The sequence below is a fragment of the Narcine bancroftii genome, chromosome 3 (genome assembly GCF_036971445.1).
Source record: "Narcine bancroftii isolate sNarBan1 chromosome 3, sNarBan1.hap1, whole genome shotgun sequence".
Lineage (NCBI taxonomy): Eukaryota > Metazoa > Chordata > Chondrichthyes > Torpediniformes > Narcinidae > Narcine > Narcine bancroftii.
Window position 1 is genome coordinate 231000782 of NC_091471.1, and position 17621 is coordinate 231018402.

Genomic DNA, 17621 nt, shown 5'->3' on the forward strand with positions numbered 1-17621 from the left:
ATCTTTTTTCCTGTGGGTTCAGTTGTTGAGAAGTTTGATGGTGGAGGGGGAGGAGCTGTTCGTGAACCTGATGTGGCGAGTCTTGTGGCTCCTACACCCCTGTCCTGATGGCAGTAGCGAGAACAGAGCGTGTGCTGGGCGAGTGGGTCCTTGATGATCGTGGCTGTTCTCCGATGGCAGGGTTCCCCGTTGTTGTTCTCAACGGTAGGGAGGGTTTTGCCCGTGATGTTCCTGGGCTATGTCCATAACCTCTTGCAGGGCTTTACGCTCAGGGATATTGATCTCCCCATCCCAGACCGTGACTCTTTCCACCACACATCTGCAGAAATTTGCCAGTGTTTCTGGTGTTGTACTGAACCTCCGCAAACTCCTGAGGAGGTCGAGGTGCTGACGTGCTTTCTTCAAGATGCCACTGGTGTGTTGGGTCCAGGAAAGATCCTCCGAGATAGTGACTTCCAAGAACCTAAATGTGTTCCCCCTGATCCCCCAATGATCACTGGATTGTAAACCTCTGGCTTTCCCTTCCCGAAGTTGACCATCAGCTCCTTGGTTTGGGTGACATTGAGTGCGAGGTGGTGGTTGTTGGTACGCTAACTCTCAGGACAAGAATAAACCCCAGAGGGTTGTGAACTCGGCCTGCGACATCACAGACACCGGACCCCACTCCATCGAGGACGTTGACATGAGGCGGCATCTTAAAAAAGCAGCCTCTCTCATCAAAGACCTCCCACCACCCAGGCCAGGCCCTCTTCACTCTGCTACTGTCAGGGAAAAGGTCCAGGAGCCTGAAGATGAGCTCCTCAGTGCTCTGTGTGAAAGGAGACAGGGAAGGGGAAAGGTGATGGGGGAAGAAGTGAGAGGAGAACTTTAACGAAAACCAGGGGAGTTGATATTAATACCATCTGGCTGGAGGGGGCCCAGTCACAAGACAAGATGCTGTTCTTCCAATTTGCGGCTGGTCTCAGTCTGGCAGCGCTTGAGACATGTTGGCAAGGGAACTGGGCGGGGTATTGAAATGGGCAGCCACTGGGAGATCCACGCTGTTGCGGCGGCCAGAGCCAATGCGCTCGCTGAAGCGATCTGTGTATGTCCGGTCTCTCCAATGTAGAGGAGACCATGACAGGAGCACCAGATGCAGTTGATGACCCCTGCAGATTCACGTGGGAATTTCGGGAGACGTTCGTGACGCTGAGTTCTGATAATTCCCCGGCTCTCTCCCACAGTTGGAAACCCATCGTCGCCTACATCGACGAGCAGTTTGAGCAGTTTTTCCAGGACGAGAGCGGCCTGAATCGGAAGAACATCCAGGATAACAGGGTGCACTGCCTCCTCTACTTCTTATCCCCGCTGGGACACGGGTGAGTGCTGGGACAAAGCCTCCCTTCTGGGCGACAGGAGGTGGAGGGAGTGGGGAGGGGGGTGGGGGAAACTCCAGAGGAAGCAGGAAAGTGTTTGCAAAAGCTCAGGGCCGGCTGTTAGATAGAGTCGAACCCTTCCCAAACCCTATCCAATGCGACGTCTGCCCCAGGGAGAGATGGACCCCGCCCTAATCCCCATAAAATGGGATGTCTGCACTAGGGAGAGATGGACCCCTCCCTCAACCCCATCCAATAGGATCTCTGCCCCAGGGAGAGATGGACCCTTCCCTAAACCCCATCCAATGGGATGTCTGCCCCAGGGAGAGATGGACTCCTTAAACCCTATCCAATGGGACATCTGCCCCAGGGAGAGATGGATCCATCACCAAACCCCATCCCAATATGATATCTACCCTGGGGAAAGATTGAATATTTCCTAAAATCTCAGCCAATAGAATGTCCCCAGGAAGAGTTCCAACACTCCCCAATCCCCATTCAATGGGGCATCTATCCCAGGCAGATATTGAATCCTCCCCAAACCCTTTCCCATGGGACATCTACCCCAGGGAGATCTCCAACACTCCCTAAACCCCATCCCTTGGGACATCTACCCCAGGGAGATCTCCAACACTCCCTAAACCCCATCCCATGGGATATCTATCCCAGGGAGATCGCCAATACTCCCTAAACCCCATCCCATGAGATGTCTGCACCAGGAACTATTTAATAGTCACTTATAGAACATAGTGAAACACGAAAGTCTGCAGACGCTGCGATTGTGGAAAAAAACACACAGAAATGCTGGAGGAACTCAGCCGCTCTCCCAGCATCCATAGGAGACAGAGATACATTGCCCAACATTTTGGGCCTGAGCTCTTCCTCAAGGGATCATCAGAATGAGCCAGAAGCAGGAAATCTCAGTTCAGGCAGTGTTGGACGGGGGAGGAATCTAGACCAACACGGTGTTAATTGGATAGGATGGCGGGTGGTGGGGGGGTGAGAATTTATCATGCTCTGTGCGAAAGGAGACAGGGAAAGGAAAAACAGAGCAGGGGGAAGGCGATGGGGGTGGGGGTTTAATGGAAACTGGAGAAGTCAATGTTAATGCCATGTGGTTGGAGAGAACCCAGTCGGAAGACGAGGTGCTGTTCCTCCAATATGCGGGTGGTCTCAGTCTGGCAGCACATGAGGCCATGGACAGACATATTGGCAAGTGAATGAGGATATATGTGTTGGCCCATATATTCCTACCAAAAAAATCTAACCCTTTCCTACCCCATAACCTTCTATTTTTCTTGCCCCCAATATTCCAGCCTCTACCACCATCTCCAACAAGACATTCCAGGCCCCCACAGCTCTCTGTGTTTATAAAAAAAAAACTTCCCCCTGATGTCTCCCATAAACTTCCCTCCCTCCACTTTATACACACGTCCTCTGGTGTTTGCCGATCCCGCCCTGGGAAACAAGCACTGACTGTCCACCCTATCGACGCCTCTCAGAATCTTCTCAACCTTTATCAAGTCTCCTTTCATCCATCTACGCTCCAAAGAGAAAAATTCCAGCTCTGCGAACCTTGCCTCATAAAGACTTGTTTCCTGATCCAGGCTACGACATGGTGAATCTCCTCTGCCCCCTCTCTGTAGCTCCTACATCCTTCTTGTAATGAGGTGACCAGAACTAAACACAATTCTCCAAGTGGAGGCTCACCAGAGATTTGTAGAGTTGTAACGTGACCTCTCAACTCCTGAACTCAATCCCCCTATTTATCTGTTAAGTGATTCTATAGACCCTGCCTCCTGCACCATTGCCAGCAGTGCATTCCACACATCCACCACTCTCTGTGTAAAGAAATTCCCCTGCCCCGTACTTACTCCCAAACACCTTAAAACCTTTCCCCAACCTGTTAGCCATTTCAGCCCCGGGGATAAACGCCACATGGTCAATGCCTCTCCTCGTCTTGTACACCTCTTTCAGGTCACCCCTTCATCCTCCATCACTCCAAGGAGAAAAGGCCACGTTCACTCAACCTCTCCTCACAAGGCAAGCCCTCCAATCCCAGCAGCATCCTGGTGAATCTCCTCTGCCCCCTCTCTACACCATCTTCCCTGAGGTGAGGTGACCAGAACTGAACACGATATTTCAAGTGGGGTCTAGCCAAGGTCGTGTTGAGTTGCAACATGACTTCGTGTCTCTTGAACTCGATCCCACAGTCAATGAAGACCAACATGCCATCTGCCATCTTAACCATTAATTTCTAGAGGGACTGCAGGCAAGAGTAGGGATGTGATGTTGAGACTCTATGGTGAGACCTCAAATGGAGATCATGTACAGTTTTGGGCCCTGTATTTGCTGGCTTTGGAGGGGTTCAGGGAAGATTTACTGGAACGATAGCAGGAATTAAAGTGTTAGTCTGTGAGGAATAGTTGTTGGATCTCGGACCCTTCTCACTGGAGGACAGAAGGATGAGGGGGGAACATCGTTGAGGAATGCTGAGGGGCCTGGGAATGCAGAGTGGATGTGGCCAGGATGTTCCCCATGGTGGGGGAGTCCGGGACAAGAGGGCACAACGTCAGGGTAAAAGGGCATCAATTTAAAATAAAAATGTGGAAGGACAAAACAAGGTCGGACATCCACGGTGAATGGTCGGGCACTGAGGAGTGCAGTAGAACAGAGGGATCTGGGAATACAGATACATAATTCCCTGAAAGTGGAGTCACAGGTGGACAGGGTTGTAAAGAGAGCTTTTGGCACATTGGCCTTTATAAATCAAAGTATTGAGTACAGGAACTGGGATGTTATAGTAAAGTTGTACAAGACATTGGTGAGGCCACATTTGGAGCATTGTGTGCATATTTGGTCACCGAACTACAGGAAAGATCTCAATAAGATAAAAATCAGAATTTGTCATAAGCATGTCACAAAATTTGTTGTTTTGCGGCAGTATCACAGTGCAAACGTTCATAAAAACCAGAAACAGCCGAAATATTATTCTGCCCCGTCCCACTGACCTGCCCCTAGTCTGTACCCCTCCCCTCCATGTACCCGTCCAAATTCCTCTTTAGTGTTAAAATTGAGCCCCCATTCACCACCTCAGCTCATTCCACACCACTTCAGCTCATTCCACACCCCCACCCACTCCTGAGTGAGGAAGTTCCCCCTTTTACCCTTAACCCATGTCCTCTGGTTTTGATCTCATCTCCCCTCAGTGGGAAAAGCCATCCTACATTTACTCTCTCTGTCCCCCTCATCATTTCATCATTTTAAACCCCTCGATCAAATCTCCCCTCATTTTTCTACGCTCCAGGGAATAAAGTCCCAACCTGTTTAACCTTTCCCTGTAACTCTGTTCCTGAAGTCCGGGCAACATCCTAGTAAATCTTCTCTGCATCTTTCTATCTTATTGAGATCTTTCCTGTAGTTCGGTGACCAAAACTGCACACAATGCTCCAAATGCGGCCTCATCAATGTTTTGTACAACTTTACCATCACATCCCAACTCTTGTACTCAGTACTTTGATTTATGAAGGCCAATATGCCAAAATCTCTCTTTACAACTCTGTCCACCTGTGACTCTAATCACAGGTTGGCACAGACTTGATGGGCTGAATGGCCTACATTTGTGTTCACATGCTGGTGCTCTCAGATACTCCTCATGCGAATCCTCACCGTCTGGGGAACATGGCGGGGGAGGGGGTGGAGTGGGAGGTGGATTACGTCAGATTGTCGGAGCAATCCTCCACCCTCTCTGTGCTCCCCCCTCCGCTCCCCACAACACTCCCCGAAGGCTCAGGCCATCGGACATCGTGCTCATGAAGGCATTTCATCAAGGAGTTGATGGTGGGCTTCTGGAGGACCACCCTCCACATCAACATCTCTTTTGTAGAGAGAGCGGAGAGCACCAAGTTCCCTGGAGTTCACTGAACCAGTGACCTATCATGGACACTCAACACCATAAGGAGCTGCAGAGAAGATCACTGGTGTCTCCCTCCCCACCCCCCCCAGTGACATGATCTACTGGGATCTACTGATGACCCTTCCAACCCCACACATGGCACCTTCCAGCTGCTCCCGTCGGGGAAGAGACGCAGGAAGATCAGAGCCAGCACCATCAGGCTGAGGAGCAGCTTCTCCCCACGGGGCAGTGAGAATGGTGAACGACCAAAGGAACTGCTCACACTGACCACCTGTGACTCTCATATTCATGAAACGATATTGATTTATTTGTACAGATGAAATACTTGTCCTGAATATGTATTGTTTGTCTGTATGTGTATTGTGTCTGATTGTGTGTCTGTGTTTTGCAGAGAGGACCAGAGAACACTGTTCCATCGGTTTGTACTGGTACAATCAGATGACAGTGAACTTGATGACAACTTCCCCCTCCACTCCCCTCTCTACTCTGGCATCCGGTTCGCATCCCCCTGACCCCCTTCATCTTCACCCATCCTCCTCGCTCAGATACTTTTCACGCCGTTTGGGCCACAGGGCAGGGGGTGTTTCCGCTGGGATATTGTAGTAATCCTTACCCCTCTCCGCTGTCTGTGCTCCTCCCGTCCTTCCCTTGTTCTCCCCCTCCTTGACCCCTCCTTCACTCTCCCCGCCCTCTCTCTCCCACTCTCTGCTCTCTGTGCTTCCCCATCCTCAACCCCTCCCTCGCTCTCCCCCCTCCCTGCCGCCTCCCTCCCCCTCCGATCTCTGCCCCCACCCCTCCATCCCTCTCTCCCCCTCTGTTCTCTGTGCTCTCCCCATCCTGCCCCTCCCTCACTCTCCCCCCTCCCCACTCTCTGTGCTCCTCCCGTCCCCTCCCTCATTCTCCCCTGTAGGCTCAGACCACTGGACATCAAGTTCATGAAGGCAGTTCATGAGAAGGTAAACATCATCCCGGTGATCGCCAAAGCGGACGCCCTCACCCCTTCAGAGGTGCAGCGGGCCAAGCAGAAGGTGGGTCCGTGGATGAGGGAGAGGTGGGCGGGACCCCAGAGATGGGGGAGAGGTGGGCGAAATCCCAGAGATGGGGGAGAGGTGGGTGGGACCCCCAGAAATGGGGGAGGTGAGTGGGACTCCCAGAGTTGGGGAGAGGTGGCTGGGAGCTCCAGAGATGGGGAGAGGTGGGTGGGACCTCCAGAGATGGGGAGAGGTGGGTGGGACCTCCAGAGATGGGGAGAGGTGGGTGGGACCTCCAGAGATGAGGAGAGGTGCGTGGGACCCCCAGAGATGAGGGAGAGGTAGGCAGGACACCAGAGATGGGGAGAGGTGGGTGGGATCCCCAGAGAAGAGGGAGAGGTGGGCGGGACCCCCAGAAATGGGGGAGAGGTGGGCGGGACTCCAGAGATGGGAGAGAGGTGGGCGAAATCCCAGAGATGGGAGAGAAGTGGGTGGGACCTTCAGAAATGGGGGAGGTGGGTGGGACCCTCATAGATTGGGAGAGGTGGGCGGGACACCAGAGATGGGGGAGAGGTGGGTGGGACCCCCAGAAATGGGGGAGGTGGGTGGGACCCCCAGAGATGGGGAGAGGTGGGCAGGACACCAGAGATGGGGAGAGGTGGGTGGGACCTCCAGAGATGGGGAGAGGTGGGTGGGACCTCCAGATTGGGAAGAGGTGGGTGGGACCTCCAGAGATGGGTAGAGGTGGGTGGGACCTCCAGAGAAGAAGGAGAGGTGGGCGGGACCCCCAGAGAAGAGGGAGAGGTGGGCAGGACCCCCAGAGATGAGGGAGAGGTGGGCAGGACCCCAGAGATGGGAGAGAGGTGGGTGAAATCCCAGAGAAGGGGGAGAGTTGGGTGGGACCCCCAGAAATGGGGGAGGTGGGTGGGATCCTCAGAGATGGCGAGAGGTGGGCGGGACACCAGAGATGGGGGAGAGGTGGGTGGGACCCCCAGAGATGAGGGAGAGGTAGGCAGGACACCAGAGATGGGGAGAGGTGGGTGGGATCCCCAGAGAAGAGGGAGAGGTGGGCGGGACCCCCAGAAATGGGGGAGAGGTGGGCGGGACTCCAGAGATGGGAGAGAGGTGGGCGAAATCCCAGAGATGGGAGAGAAGTGGGTGGGACCTTCAGAAATGGGGGAGGTGGGTGGGACCCTCATAGATTGGGAGAGGTGGGCGGGACACCAGAGATGGGGGAGAGGTGGGTGGGACCCCCAGAAATGGGGGAGGTGGGTGGGACCCCCAGAGATGGGGAGAGGTGGGCAGGACACCAGAGATGGGGAGAGGTGGGTGGGACCTCCAGAGATGGGGAGAGGTGGGTGGGACCTCCAGATTGGGAAGAGGTGGGTGGGACCTCCAGAGATGGGTAGAGGTGGGTGGGACCTCCAGAGAAGAAGGAGAGGTGGGCGGGACCCCCAGAGATGGGGAGAGGTGGGCAGGACACCAGAGATGGGGAGAGGTGGGTGGGACCTCCAGAGATGGGGAGAGGTGGGTGGGACCCCCAGAAATGGGGGAGGTGGGTGGGATCCTCAGAGATGGCGAGAGGTGGGCGGGACACCAGAGATGGGGGAGAGGTGGGTGGGACCCCCAGAGATGGGGATAGGTGGGCAGGACATCAGAGATGGGGAGAGGTGGGTGGGATCCCCAGAGAAGAGGGAGAGGTGGGCGGGACCCCCAGAGATGGGGGAGAGGTGGGCGGGACTCCAGAGATGGGAGAGAGGTGGGCGAAATCCCAGAGATGGGAGAGAAGTGGGTGGGACCTTCAGAAATGGGGGAGGTGGGTGGGACCCTCATAGATTGGGAGAGGTGGGCGGGACACCAGAGATGGGGGAGAGGTGGGTGGGACCCCCAGAAATGGGGGAGGTGGGTGGGACCCCCAGAGATGGGGAGAGGTGGGCAGGACACCAGAGATGGGGAGAGGTGGGTGGGACCTCCAGAGATGGGGAGAGGTGGGTGGGACCTCCAGATTGGGAAGAGGTGGGTGGGACCTCCAGAGATGGGTAGAGGTGGGTGGGACCTCCAGAGAAGAAGGAGAGGTGGGCGGGACCCCCAGAGAAGAGGGAGAGGTGGGCAGGACCCCCAGAGATGAGGGAGAGGTGGGCAGGACCCCAGAGATGGGAGAGAGGTGGGTGAAATCCCAGAGAAGGGGGAGAGGTGGGTGGGACCCCCAGAAATGGGGGAGGTGGGTGGGATCCTCAGAGATGGCGAGAGGTGGGCGGGACACCAGAGATGGGGGAGAGGTGGGTGGGACCCCCAGAGATGGGGATAGGTGGGCAGGACACCAGAGATGGGGGAGAGGTGGGCGAAATCCCAGAGATGGGAGAGAAGTGGGTGGGACTTCCAGAGATGGGGAGAGGTGGGTGGGACCTCCAGAGATGGGGAGAGGTGGGTGAGACCCGCAGAGATGGGGGAGAGGTAGGCAGGACACCAGAGATGGGGAGAGGTGGGTGGGTCCCCAGAAAAGAGGGAGAGGTGGGCGAGACCCCCAGAGAAGGGGGAGAGGTGGGCAGGATCCCCAGAGATGGGCAGGTGGGTGAGACCCCCAGAGATGGGGCAGGTGGGCAAGACCCCCAGAGATGGGGAGAGGTGGGCAGGACCCCCAGAAAAGGGGAGAGGTGGGCGGGACCCCTAGAGATGTGGAAAGGGTCAAGAGTAGGAAATAGAGGATGGGGAATGGGAGAGGGGGAGGGAGAGGTGGGTTCTGGGGACAGGATGAGTGAGGAAATGGGCAGGTTGAATGTGTGGAGGAGGGAAGAGGGGTGGAGTTGAGAGGGAATGGGAGAGAAAGGGTTTGGGAAAGGGAGATCAGGGGAGAGGGTGGGGAGTTGGACAGGGGAGAGGGGGAGGGGAGGGTGTGTGGGGGAGAGGGAAGGGGAAAGGTTTGGGGTATAGGGAAGGATTACAGAAAGAGATGTGTCGGGGAGATGAGGGAGAGGGGAAAAAGGAGTCAAGGGGAGAGGGGAAGACAAGGGAGGGGTACAGAGGAGGGGGTAATGGGGAGAGGGATGGGAGAGGGTGAAAGGGGGGAGGGTAATGGGGAGGGGGAGTGGTACTGAGCCAGACAACCACTTTCCCCCACCCCCAGATCCGGGAGGAAATCCAGGAGCATGGCATCGAGGTTTACCGTTTCCCAGAGACCGACTCGGATGAGGAGGAAGAGTTCAAACGGCTTTACAATGAACTGATGGTGAGTCCCAAGAATGAGGGGATTTCCCTGGGTGGGAGGGAGTCCCCCCCATGCAGGAGGAGGCCTCCTGTGCAAGAGGGAGCCCCCTTTGCAGGAGATAGCTTCCCCAGGATGGAGGGCACTTACTGGGGCAGGTGGGTGCTTCCCCAGGTTGGAGGGAGCCCAGCTGGGAGGGAGCTTCTTGGGGCAGGAGGGAACTCAGCAGGTGGGATGGAGCATCCCTGTGCAGGAGGGAGCCTTCCTATGCATGAGAAGGGAGCCCTCAGGATAAAGATGGGAGAGGGAGCTTCCCTCTTACAGAGATGTAGGGGGATGGTCCCAGCATTGAGGGGGAGGTTCCCCGCATGGAGGAAGGTCCCAGCATGGAGGAGGTGTGTTCCAGCATGGAGGAAGATCCCAGCATGGAAGAGGGTTGCAGGATGGAGAAGAGCCCCAGCAAGAAGGAGCTTCCCAGCATGGAGGGGGTGTTCCTACATGGAGTTGGGGAGAGTCCCAGCATGGAGGGGGGAAGGTCCCAGGATGGAGGGAGAAGAATCCCAGTATTGAGGGGAGAATCCCATCATGGAGGAAGGTCCCAGCATGAAGGAAAGTCTCAGCATGGAGGAAAGTCTCAGCATGGAGGAGGGTCTGAGCAAACCCTGACCATTGTAGCCCCACCCCCACACCCACTGAAACCCTCTCTTCCCACAGGACAGCATCCCATTCGCGGTCATCGGGAGCAGGTCGATGGTGGAGACCAAGGGGAAGCAGGTCCGAGGACGATTCTACCCCTGGGGAGTGGCTGAGGGTAGGTGATGGGGGCTAGAAGGGGTCTGCTGTCCATCTCTGGGCCCTGATTGGTTGGCAGAAAGATCCCTGCACTTCCTGATTGGTTGGGATCTATTGGCCACGCCTTATAATTGACCGGGTTTGCTATCCACCCTGTGAACCAATCTCCAGGCCTGGTGACTGTCTGGGGACTGTTCCAGTCCAGTGATTGGCTAGGGTCCAATTCCCAGTGCCCTAGATTGGTTGGGGGCTGGTTACCATCCCCTGTGATTGGCTGGGGTCCAAACCCCAGACCTTGTTATTAGCTGGGATGGTGCACACCACCTGATTTCCTGGGCCCATTACTGGCAATGACCCAATCCACCGGCATGATTGGCTGAAGTTGGATCCCCAGGATCTGTGATTAGCTGGGTTCTGATATCCAGGCTCTGTGATTGGCTGAGCTCTGATCTCCAAGCACTTTGATTGGGTGGGGTCCAATCTCATTCACTCTGTGATTGTCTGGGGTCAGATCTCCATGCTTTGTGATTGGCTGTGGTATGACCTCCAGACTCTGTGATTGGCTGGGGTCCTATTTCCAGGCTCTGTGATTGGCAGTGGTCTAATCTCCAGGCTCCATGAGTGGCTGGGACAGATGTTTGGGCCCCATGATTGGCCAAGTGCTGAGCCCTGGCTTGTGATTGATGGGGAGGTGGAGGGAGACTAGCGGTGGTTTCGGCAGATCTCAGGGGATGGAGGAGATTCCTCGCGTGCCTGATCCCATCATTCTCCAAATTTACCCCCTTCTCTCCCCTCTCCCTCCCCTCTCACTCCCTCTCTCCTCCCCCCACCACCCCCCAGTGGAGAACGCCCATCATTGTGACTTTGACAAGCTGAGGACAGTCCTGATTCAGACCCACCTGCACGATCTGAAGGAAGTGACCCAGGACGTTCACTACGAGAACTACCGTGCTCATTGCCTCCAGAGGCAGGGTGCAGAGCCTGAGAGAGCTCCTGGGAGCAGGTAGGGCCCTCCCTCCCTCCTCCTTCCCCTCCCTCCCTCCTCCTTCCCCTCCCTCCCTCCTCCTTCCCCTCCCTCCCTCCTCCTTCCCCTCCCTCCCTCCTCCTTCCCCTCCCTCCCACTGGTCCCTCCCTCCCTCCCTCTCTCCACCTCTTCCTCTGGCTCCCTCCCTCACTCTGCCTGACACTCTCCCTCTCTTCTTCTGCCCCTCCTACCCCCCCACATCCTCCCTCCCTCTCTCCAATTCTCACCACCCCTCCCTCTCTCTTCCCACTTCCCCCTCCATCTGCACCTCCCTCATCCTCTCCTCCAACCACTGACCCCTCACCCCTATACCTCCCCCTCTTTCCCCCTTCAGTCCCCCCGTCCCTCCTGGGGATCACTTCCCTGACCTGTGTGCATTTGACCCCACAGCAGGACCAACAGGGAGAGCGAGTCGGGGCTGTCGATGGACACACTCCCAGTGTCTGAGACAGCAAAACTGATCGAGGAGAAGGAGAGAGAGGTGAGAGAGGGGGGGGGGGGAAGAGGGAGGGGGGAGAGAGAGGGGAGGGGGGAGAGAAAGGGGAGACAGGGGGAGAGAGAAGGGAGAGGGAGGAAGAGGGGGAGAGAGAGGGTGGAGGGTTGAAGTGGGCATGGGCGAAGCCCCTCCCTCCAGCTGTGGTCACCCCCACCCTCTCTCTTCTCTTCCAGTTGCGTCAGATGCAGGAAATGTTGCAGAAAATGCAACAGCAAATGCAGCAGAATCCGGGGGAGCAGTCGGACCCGCTGTGAGGCACAGGGATCAAGGGGGCCGTCCCCACAGTGGCCCTCCCCCATGGCCCCTCCACAACCCCTCTCTCGCACACTCCCTCGACCCCCCCCCCCCCACAGCCCCCTCCATGACCCCCTCTCGGACACTCCCTCACAGTCTCCTCCCTCAGTGACCCTTCTCCCCCACCTCCTTCTGCTCCTTTCCTGGACAAACACCCGCACGCCCTGTGGAAAATGCCCCAGTATCAGTGCTTCCCTCATTCACTCCCCCCCTCCACCTTCTCTTCTTTCCCTCCTTCACAGACTCTCTCGGCGGGTACTGGCCAAGTTCACCACCCCCTCGCCCCCATCCCAGTACTGGGTGTATTTAAGGTCAGACCCCCCGGACCCTCTCAGCGGGGTACTTGGCCCAGTTCACCACCCCCCTCCCCCTTGCCCCCATCCCGGTTCTGGGTGTATTTGAGGGCAGATTCCCGGACCCTCTCAGCAGGGTACTTGGCACGGTTCAGCTCCATCTTCTCCAGGACAGCCCGGGGAAGATCCACCCTGCACTTGGAGGACAGTTCGACCAGGTAGAGTAGGACATCACTCAGCTAACACATGGCGCAGGGAGGCTCGTTCCATGTCCAACCATCCTGGGAGACCCTCTGGCACCTCACCCTGTCACTGACTGGGGGTGGGAGGGGGAGGAAGGAGAGGGGGAGAAAGTTGGGGAGAGATAGGAGTGGAAGAGGGAGGAGCAAGAGTGGGGGGCAAGAGAGGGGGAGGGGGAGAGGGGGAAAGGGAGAGGGGCGTGGATGGAGGGAGAGAGAGGGGAGCAAAAGTGGGGGGTGGAGGCAAGAGGGGGAGGAGAGAGGAGGCGGAGAAAGGGGAGAGAGAGTTGAGGGGTCAAGAGAAAAGGGAGGGAGAGGTGGGAAGAAGGGTAGAGGGAGAAGAGGGAGGGGTAAGAGAGAGGGGGGGAACATGGTGGGGGGGGGTTGAGGTGGCGAGAGGTTAAGCCCCCAAAACAAGCAGGAGCTGAAGGTGGCTGCAGTGGAGGGTGGGCAGAGCATTGGTAGGGAGACATTCAGCCCCTGGTCGCTGCCATGTAAGAAACGGGCAGTAAAGTTACTAAACATGAATACTTCAATATACTCACCACTGCAATGTTCCAGATAACATCACGGTGCCCTGAAGGAGGGGAAAATGTGGAAAAAGTGCTGTCACTTTTCCATGGTCAAACCAAGCTGTATCCAAATAACCGTTAATAAAGTCTGGACTGTCAAACCCTTTCAAGTCTAACCCATCTGATCACAAGTACAACCCAACGAAACAGTGTTCTCTGGTCCTCGGGGCAAACCACGCAGACACACATCCAGATGTGACTCACATACAGACAAACAATACATATTCAGGACAAGTATTTCATCTGTACAAATAAATCAATATTGTTTCATGAATATGAGAGTCTCGGGGTGGTGAGTGTGAACAGCTCCTTTGGTCGTTCGTCATTCTCACTGCCCCGTGGGAAGAAGCTGCTCCTCAGCCTGGTGGCTGAGATCCTCCTGGATCTCTTCCCCGACGGGAGCAGCTGGAAGATGCCGTGTGCGGGTGGAAGGGTCCTCTCAGTAGATCCCGGTAGATCACGTCGCTGGGGGGGGGGGGGGGGGGGGGGGGGGGTGGAGGGAGACCCCAGTGATCCTCTCTGCTGCTCCTTATGGTCCTGTTGATCGCCCTCTGGTCCATTTCTCTGCAGTAACAGTACCCACACGGTGACACAGGCTGCCAGAACTCTCTCCATAGAGTTCCTGTAGAAAGTTGACATGATGGAGGCCGGCAGCCTTGCCTGCTTCAGTCTTCTCAGGAAGGCAGTCCCTGTGGCACCTTCCTGACAAGTGAGGAGATGTTGAGTGTCCACGATAGGTCACTGGTTCAGTGAACTCCAAGAATCACGTGAATTATTTAATGACAAATTTAAAACTGCGGAGCACAGGGGCAATTAAAGGAAAATAGTGTATTTGTCCAAAACATCATGGAGCGTGTTGAAAGTGCCCAAAAGTGCACACAATACTCCAAATGTAGTCTCACCAATATCTTGTACAACTTTAACATAACATCCCAGCTCCTGTACTCAATACTTTGATTTATGAAGGCCAATGTGCCAAAAGCTCTCTTTACAACCCTGTCCACCTGTGTTGCCTCTTTCAGGGAATTATGTATCTATCCCCAGATCCCTCTGTTCTACCGCACTCCTCAGTGCCCAACTGTTCACCGTGGATGTCCTTTCTTGGTTTGTCCTTCCAAAATGCAACACCCCACTTCTCCTTAAAGGGCTCAGGCCCGAAACGCTGGTTCTTCATTTTTACTTCCTGTGGAGGTTGCGGGACCTGCTGAGAGCCCTCGCAAAACTCCACTGGCTTGTCATTACAGGGAAAGGCCACTGGGTGGGGGTGTTGTCCATAGAATAAACTGCCTCAACCCTTTGAGACCACAGGAGCAGAAAAAGGCCATTCAGCCCATCCAGCCCCCTGCCATTTAATCATGAGCTGGTCCATTCTCCCACTCAGCCCCACTGCCCGCCCTTCTCCCCATAACCTTTGATACCCTGGCTAATCAAGAACTTGCCAATCTCTGCCTTAAATACCCACTGTGACCCGGCCTCTACAACCACCCGTGGCCTCAAATTCCACAGATTCATTACCCTCTGGCTGAAGAAATTCCTCCGCATCTCTGATCTAAGTGGACACCCTTCAGTCCTGAGGTTGTGCCCTCTTGTCCCCAGACTTTCCCACTGTGGGGAACAACGTTTCTACATCTACTCTGTCTGTGCCTTTCAATGTTCAAAATGTTTCACTGAGATTCTCTGCCCTCATCCTCCTCAATTCCAACGAGTACAGGCCGAAAGCTGTCAAACAATCCATGTATGACAACCCTTTCATCCTTGTGAACCACCTCTGAACCCTTTCTCAAATGGAAATCCAAACGTATGAGTCATTGGATCAGGGAACCTTGGCCATATGGATAAAACATTGGCTTGTCAGAAGAAAGCAGAGAGTAGTGATGGAAGCAAAGTTTTCTATCTGGAGGTTGGTGACTAGTGGAGGGGCCACAGGGATCTGTTCTGGGACCCCCCCCCCCCCCACACACTCTGTGATTTTTATAAATGACCCTGATGAAGAGGCAGATGGATGGGTCGGTGAGTTTGTGGATGACATGAAGGTTGGAGGAGTTCTGGACAGAGCTGAAGGTTGTCGAAGGTTACAAGAGGATATCGACAGGAGGCAGAGTTGGGCAGGAAAGTGGCAGATGGATTCAATCTGGACAAGGATGAGGTGATGGATTTTGGACAAACCAGGAGGCTGAGTCCAGGGTTCATGCTTGGTTACTTCAGAGTGTGGATGAACAGAGGGACTTTGGGGTTAAGATCCTACATCCGTCAAGGTCACCGCACAGATTCATAGAATAATTAAGAAGGCCTGTGAAACGCTGGGATTCATTAGTCAGAGGATTGAGTTCAGGAATAGAGATGTCATGTTACAACTCTACAAATCTCTGGTGAGCCCCCACTTGGAGAATTGTGTTCAGTTCTGGTCACCTCATTACAGGAAGCGATGTGGAAGCTACGGAGAAGGGGCAGAGGAGATTCACCAGGATGAAGCCTGGATTGGTAAACAAGTCTTTATGGGGCAAGGTTCGCAGAGCTGGGACTTTTCTCTTTGGAGCATAGAAGGATAAGAGGAGTCTTGATAGAGGTCGAGAAGTTTCTGAGAGGCGTCGATAGGGTGGGCAGTCAGCTCCTGTTTCCCAGGGTGGGTTCAGCAAACACCAGAGGACGTGTGTACAAAGTGGAGGAGGGAAGTTTAGGGGAGACGTCAGGGGTAAGTTTTTTTACACTGAGAGTTGTGGGGGCCCTGGAATGCCTTGTTGGGGATGGTGGTGGAGGCTGGAACATTGAGGGCATTTAGAAGATCTTAGACATATAAGAGTTGAGACTCTATGGTGAGACCTCACATGGAGAACTTTGTACAGTTTTGGGCCCCGTATTTACTGACGTTGAGGGGGTTCAGGAAGATTTACTAGAACAATATCAGGAATGAAAGGGTTAGTCTGTGAGGAATGGTCGTCGGTTCTTGGAATGTTCTCGTTGGAGGACGGAAGGATGAGGGCAGAACATTGTTTAAGGATTCTGAGGGGCCTGGACAGAGTGGACGTGGCCAGGATGTTCCCCACAGTGAGGGGAGTCCGGGACAAGATGGCACAACATCAGGGTAAAAGGGCGTCAATTCAAAACTGAGATGAGTAGACGTTTCTACAGCTAGAAGGGATTGAGCCTGTGGAACCTGTTGCCACGGGCAGCCATGGGAGCCAAGTCGTGGGGCATATACAAGGCAGAGACGGACAGGTAGTTGACAAGTCAGGGCATCAAGGGCTATGGGGAGATCGGGGAGTTAGGCTGAGTGGGAGGATGGTTAGAATGGTGGAGCAGAATCGATGGGCCAATTGGCCTACTTCTGCTCCATAAAATTAAATTTAAATCTAGACATACAGCATGATAACAGGCCCTTCTGGCCCACGAGTCCGCGCTGCCAAATTTACATCCCATTGACCTACACCGCCACGCGTTTCGAATGGTGGGAGGAAACCAGAGCCCCTGAGGAAAACCCACGCAGACACATGGAGAACGTACAAACCTCCTCACAGACCTCGCGGGATTCGAACCCAAGTCCCTATCACTGGTGCAGTAACGGTGTTATGATAATCGTTACTCCAACCGGACCGTCCCCTTATCTTAACAACCACTCATTCTGTCTCCTGCCACCCAACCCAAATCCCTCTCTCTCCCCATCCCCTCCCACTGTCTCCCCTCCACCTCCCTCCTCTCTCCCTCCATCCTCCTTTCTCCCTCTCTTCCCCTTCTCTCACCTCTATCTTCCCTTTCCCCTTCTCTCTCCCTCTCACTCCCCCTTTCTCCTCCACTCTCTCCCCTCTCCCTCCTCTCACCCCTCTCTCCCCTCCCCTCCCTCACTCTCCCCTCCCCTCTCTCTTCCCCTCTCTCTCTCACTCCCCCTTTCTCTCCACTCTCTTCCTCTCTCTCTTACCCCTCTCTCCCTCAGTCTCGCCATCACTCTCTTTCCCCATCTCCTCCCTCCCTCTCCACCTCCTCTCTCCATCCTCCCTCCCCTTTCCCTCCTCTCTCTCCTCACTCCACCCTCTCTCCCCCCTCTACCTCCTCTCTTTCTCCCCTATTCCCCTCTCTCCCCCCTCTCTCCCCCCTCTCTCCCCCCCTCTCTCCCCCCTCTCTCCCCCTCTCTCCCCCCTCTCCCCCCCCCTCTCCACCCACATCACCCCCAAAGCAATGAACACTCCAAGGACTTCAGTGACCAAGCAGGTAAAAAAGGGAACATATTTTATTGAACATTTTAAGATACATCAGGCTGGTGATTGACCGAAGATGTGGAGACGGCAGGTTGGGGGGGAGGGGGGACGGGGGGAGAAGCAGAGTGGAGGAGGGATGGAGAAAGAGAGGGGGACAGGAAGGAAAGAGAGACTGATGGAGGGAGTAAGGGATGGTGAGAAGAGTTGATGGAGAGAGATGGATTGTGAGAGTGTGTGATGGAGAGAGAGAGAGAGGGAAAGAGAGAGAGTAAGAACA

At 55.1% G+C, this 17621-nt stretch overlaps 2 protein-coding genes across 6 annotated transcripts in view; both read left to right on the plus strand.

The window, feature by feature from the left end:
• The window catches only part of LOC138758226 (septin-5-like), a 28827-nt gene extending 16159 nt beyond the window's left edge, over positions 1-12668 (plus strand). For 2 of the 5 annotated variants that reach the window (XM_069926856.1, XM_069926858.1), the window contains exons 5-12: positions 1224-1358; positions 5663-5689; positions 6182-6299; positions 9367-9468; positions 10159-10255; positions 11077-11239; positions 11651-11741; positions 11930-12668. In XM_069926856.1, the coding sequence (XP_069782957.1) occupies positions 1224-1358; positions 5663-5689; positions 6182-6299; positions 9367-9468; positions 10159-10255; positions 11077-11239; positions 11651-11741; positions 11930-12010 (814 nt within the window). In that variant the 3' untranslated portion in view covers positions 12011-12668. The remainder of the gene's footprint in view (positions 1-1223; positions 1359-5662; positions 5690-6181; positions 6300-9366; positions 9469-10158; positions 10256-11076; positions 11240-11650; positions 11742-11929) is intronic. The other 3 variants (XM_069926857.1, XM_069926860.1, XM_069926859.1) reach the window with 3 other exon arrangements.
• Positions 12669-16061: 3393 nt separating this feature from the next.
• Positions 16062-17621, plus strand: part of LOC138756768 (syntaxin-4-like) — a 20201-nt gene continuing 18641 nt past the window's right edge. Inside the window, exon 1 of the mRNA XM_069923154.1 lies at positions 16062-16199. Coding sequence (XP_069779255.1) covers positions 16062-16199 — 138 coding nt within the window. The remainder of the gene's footprint in view (positions 16200-17621) is intronic.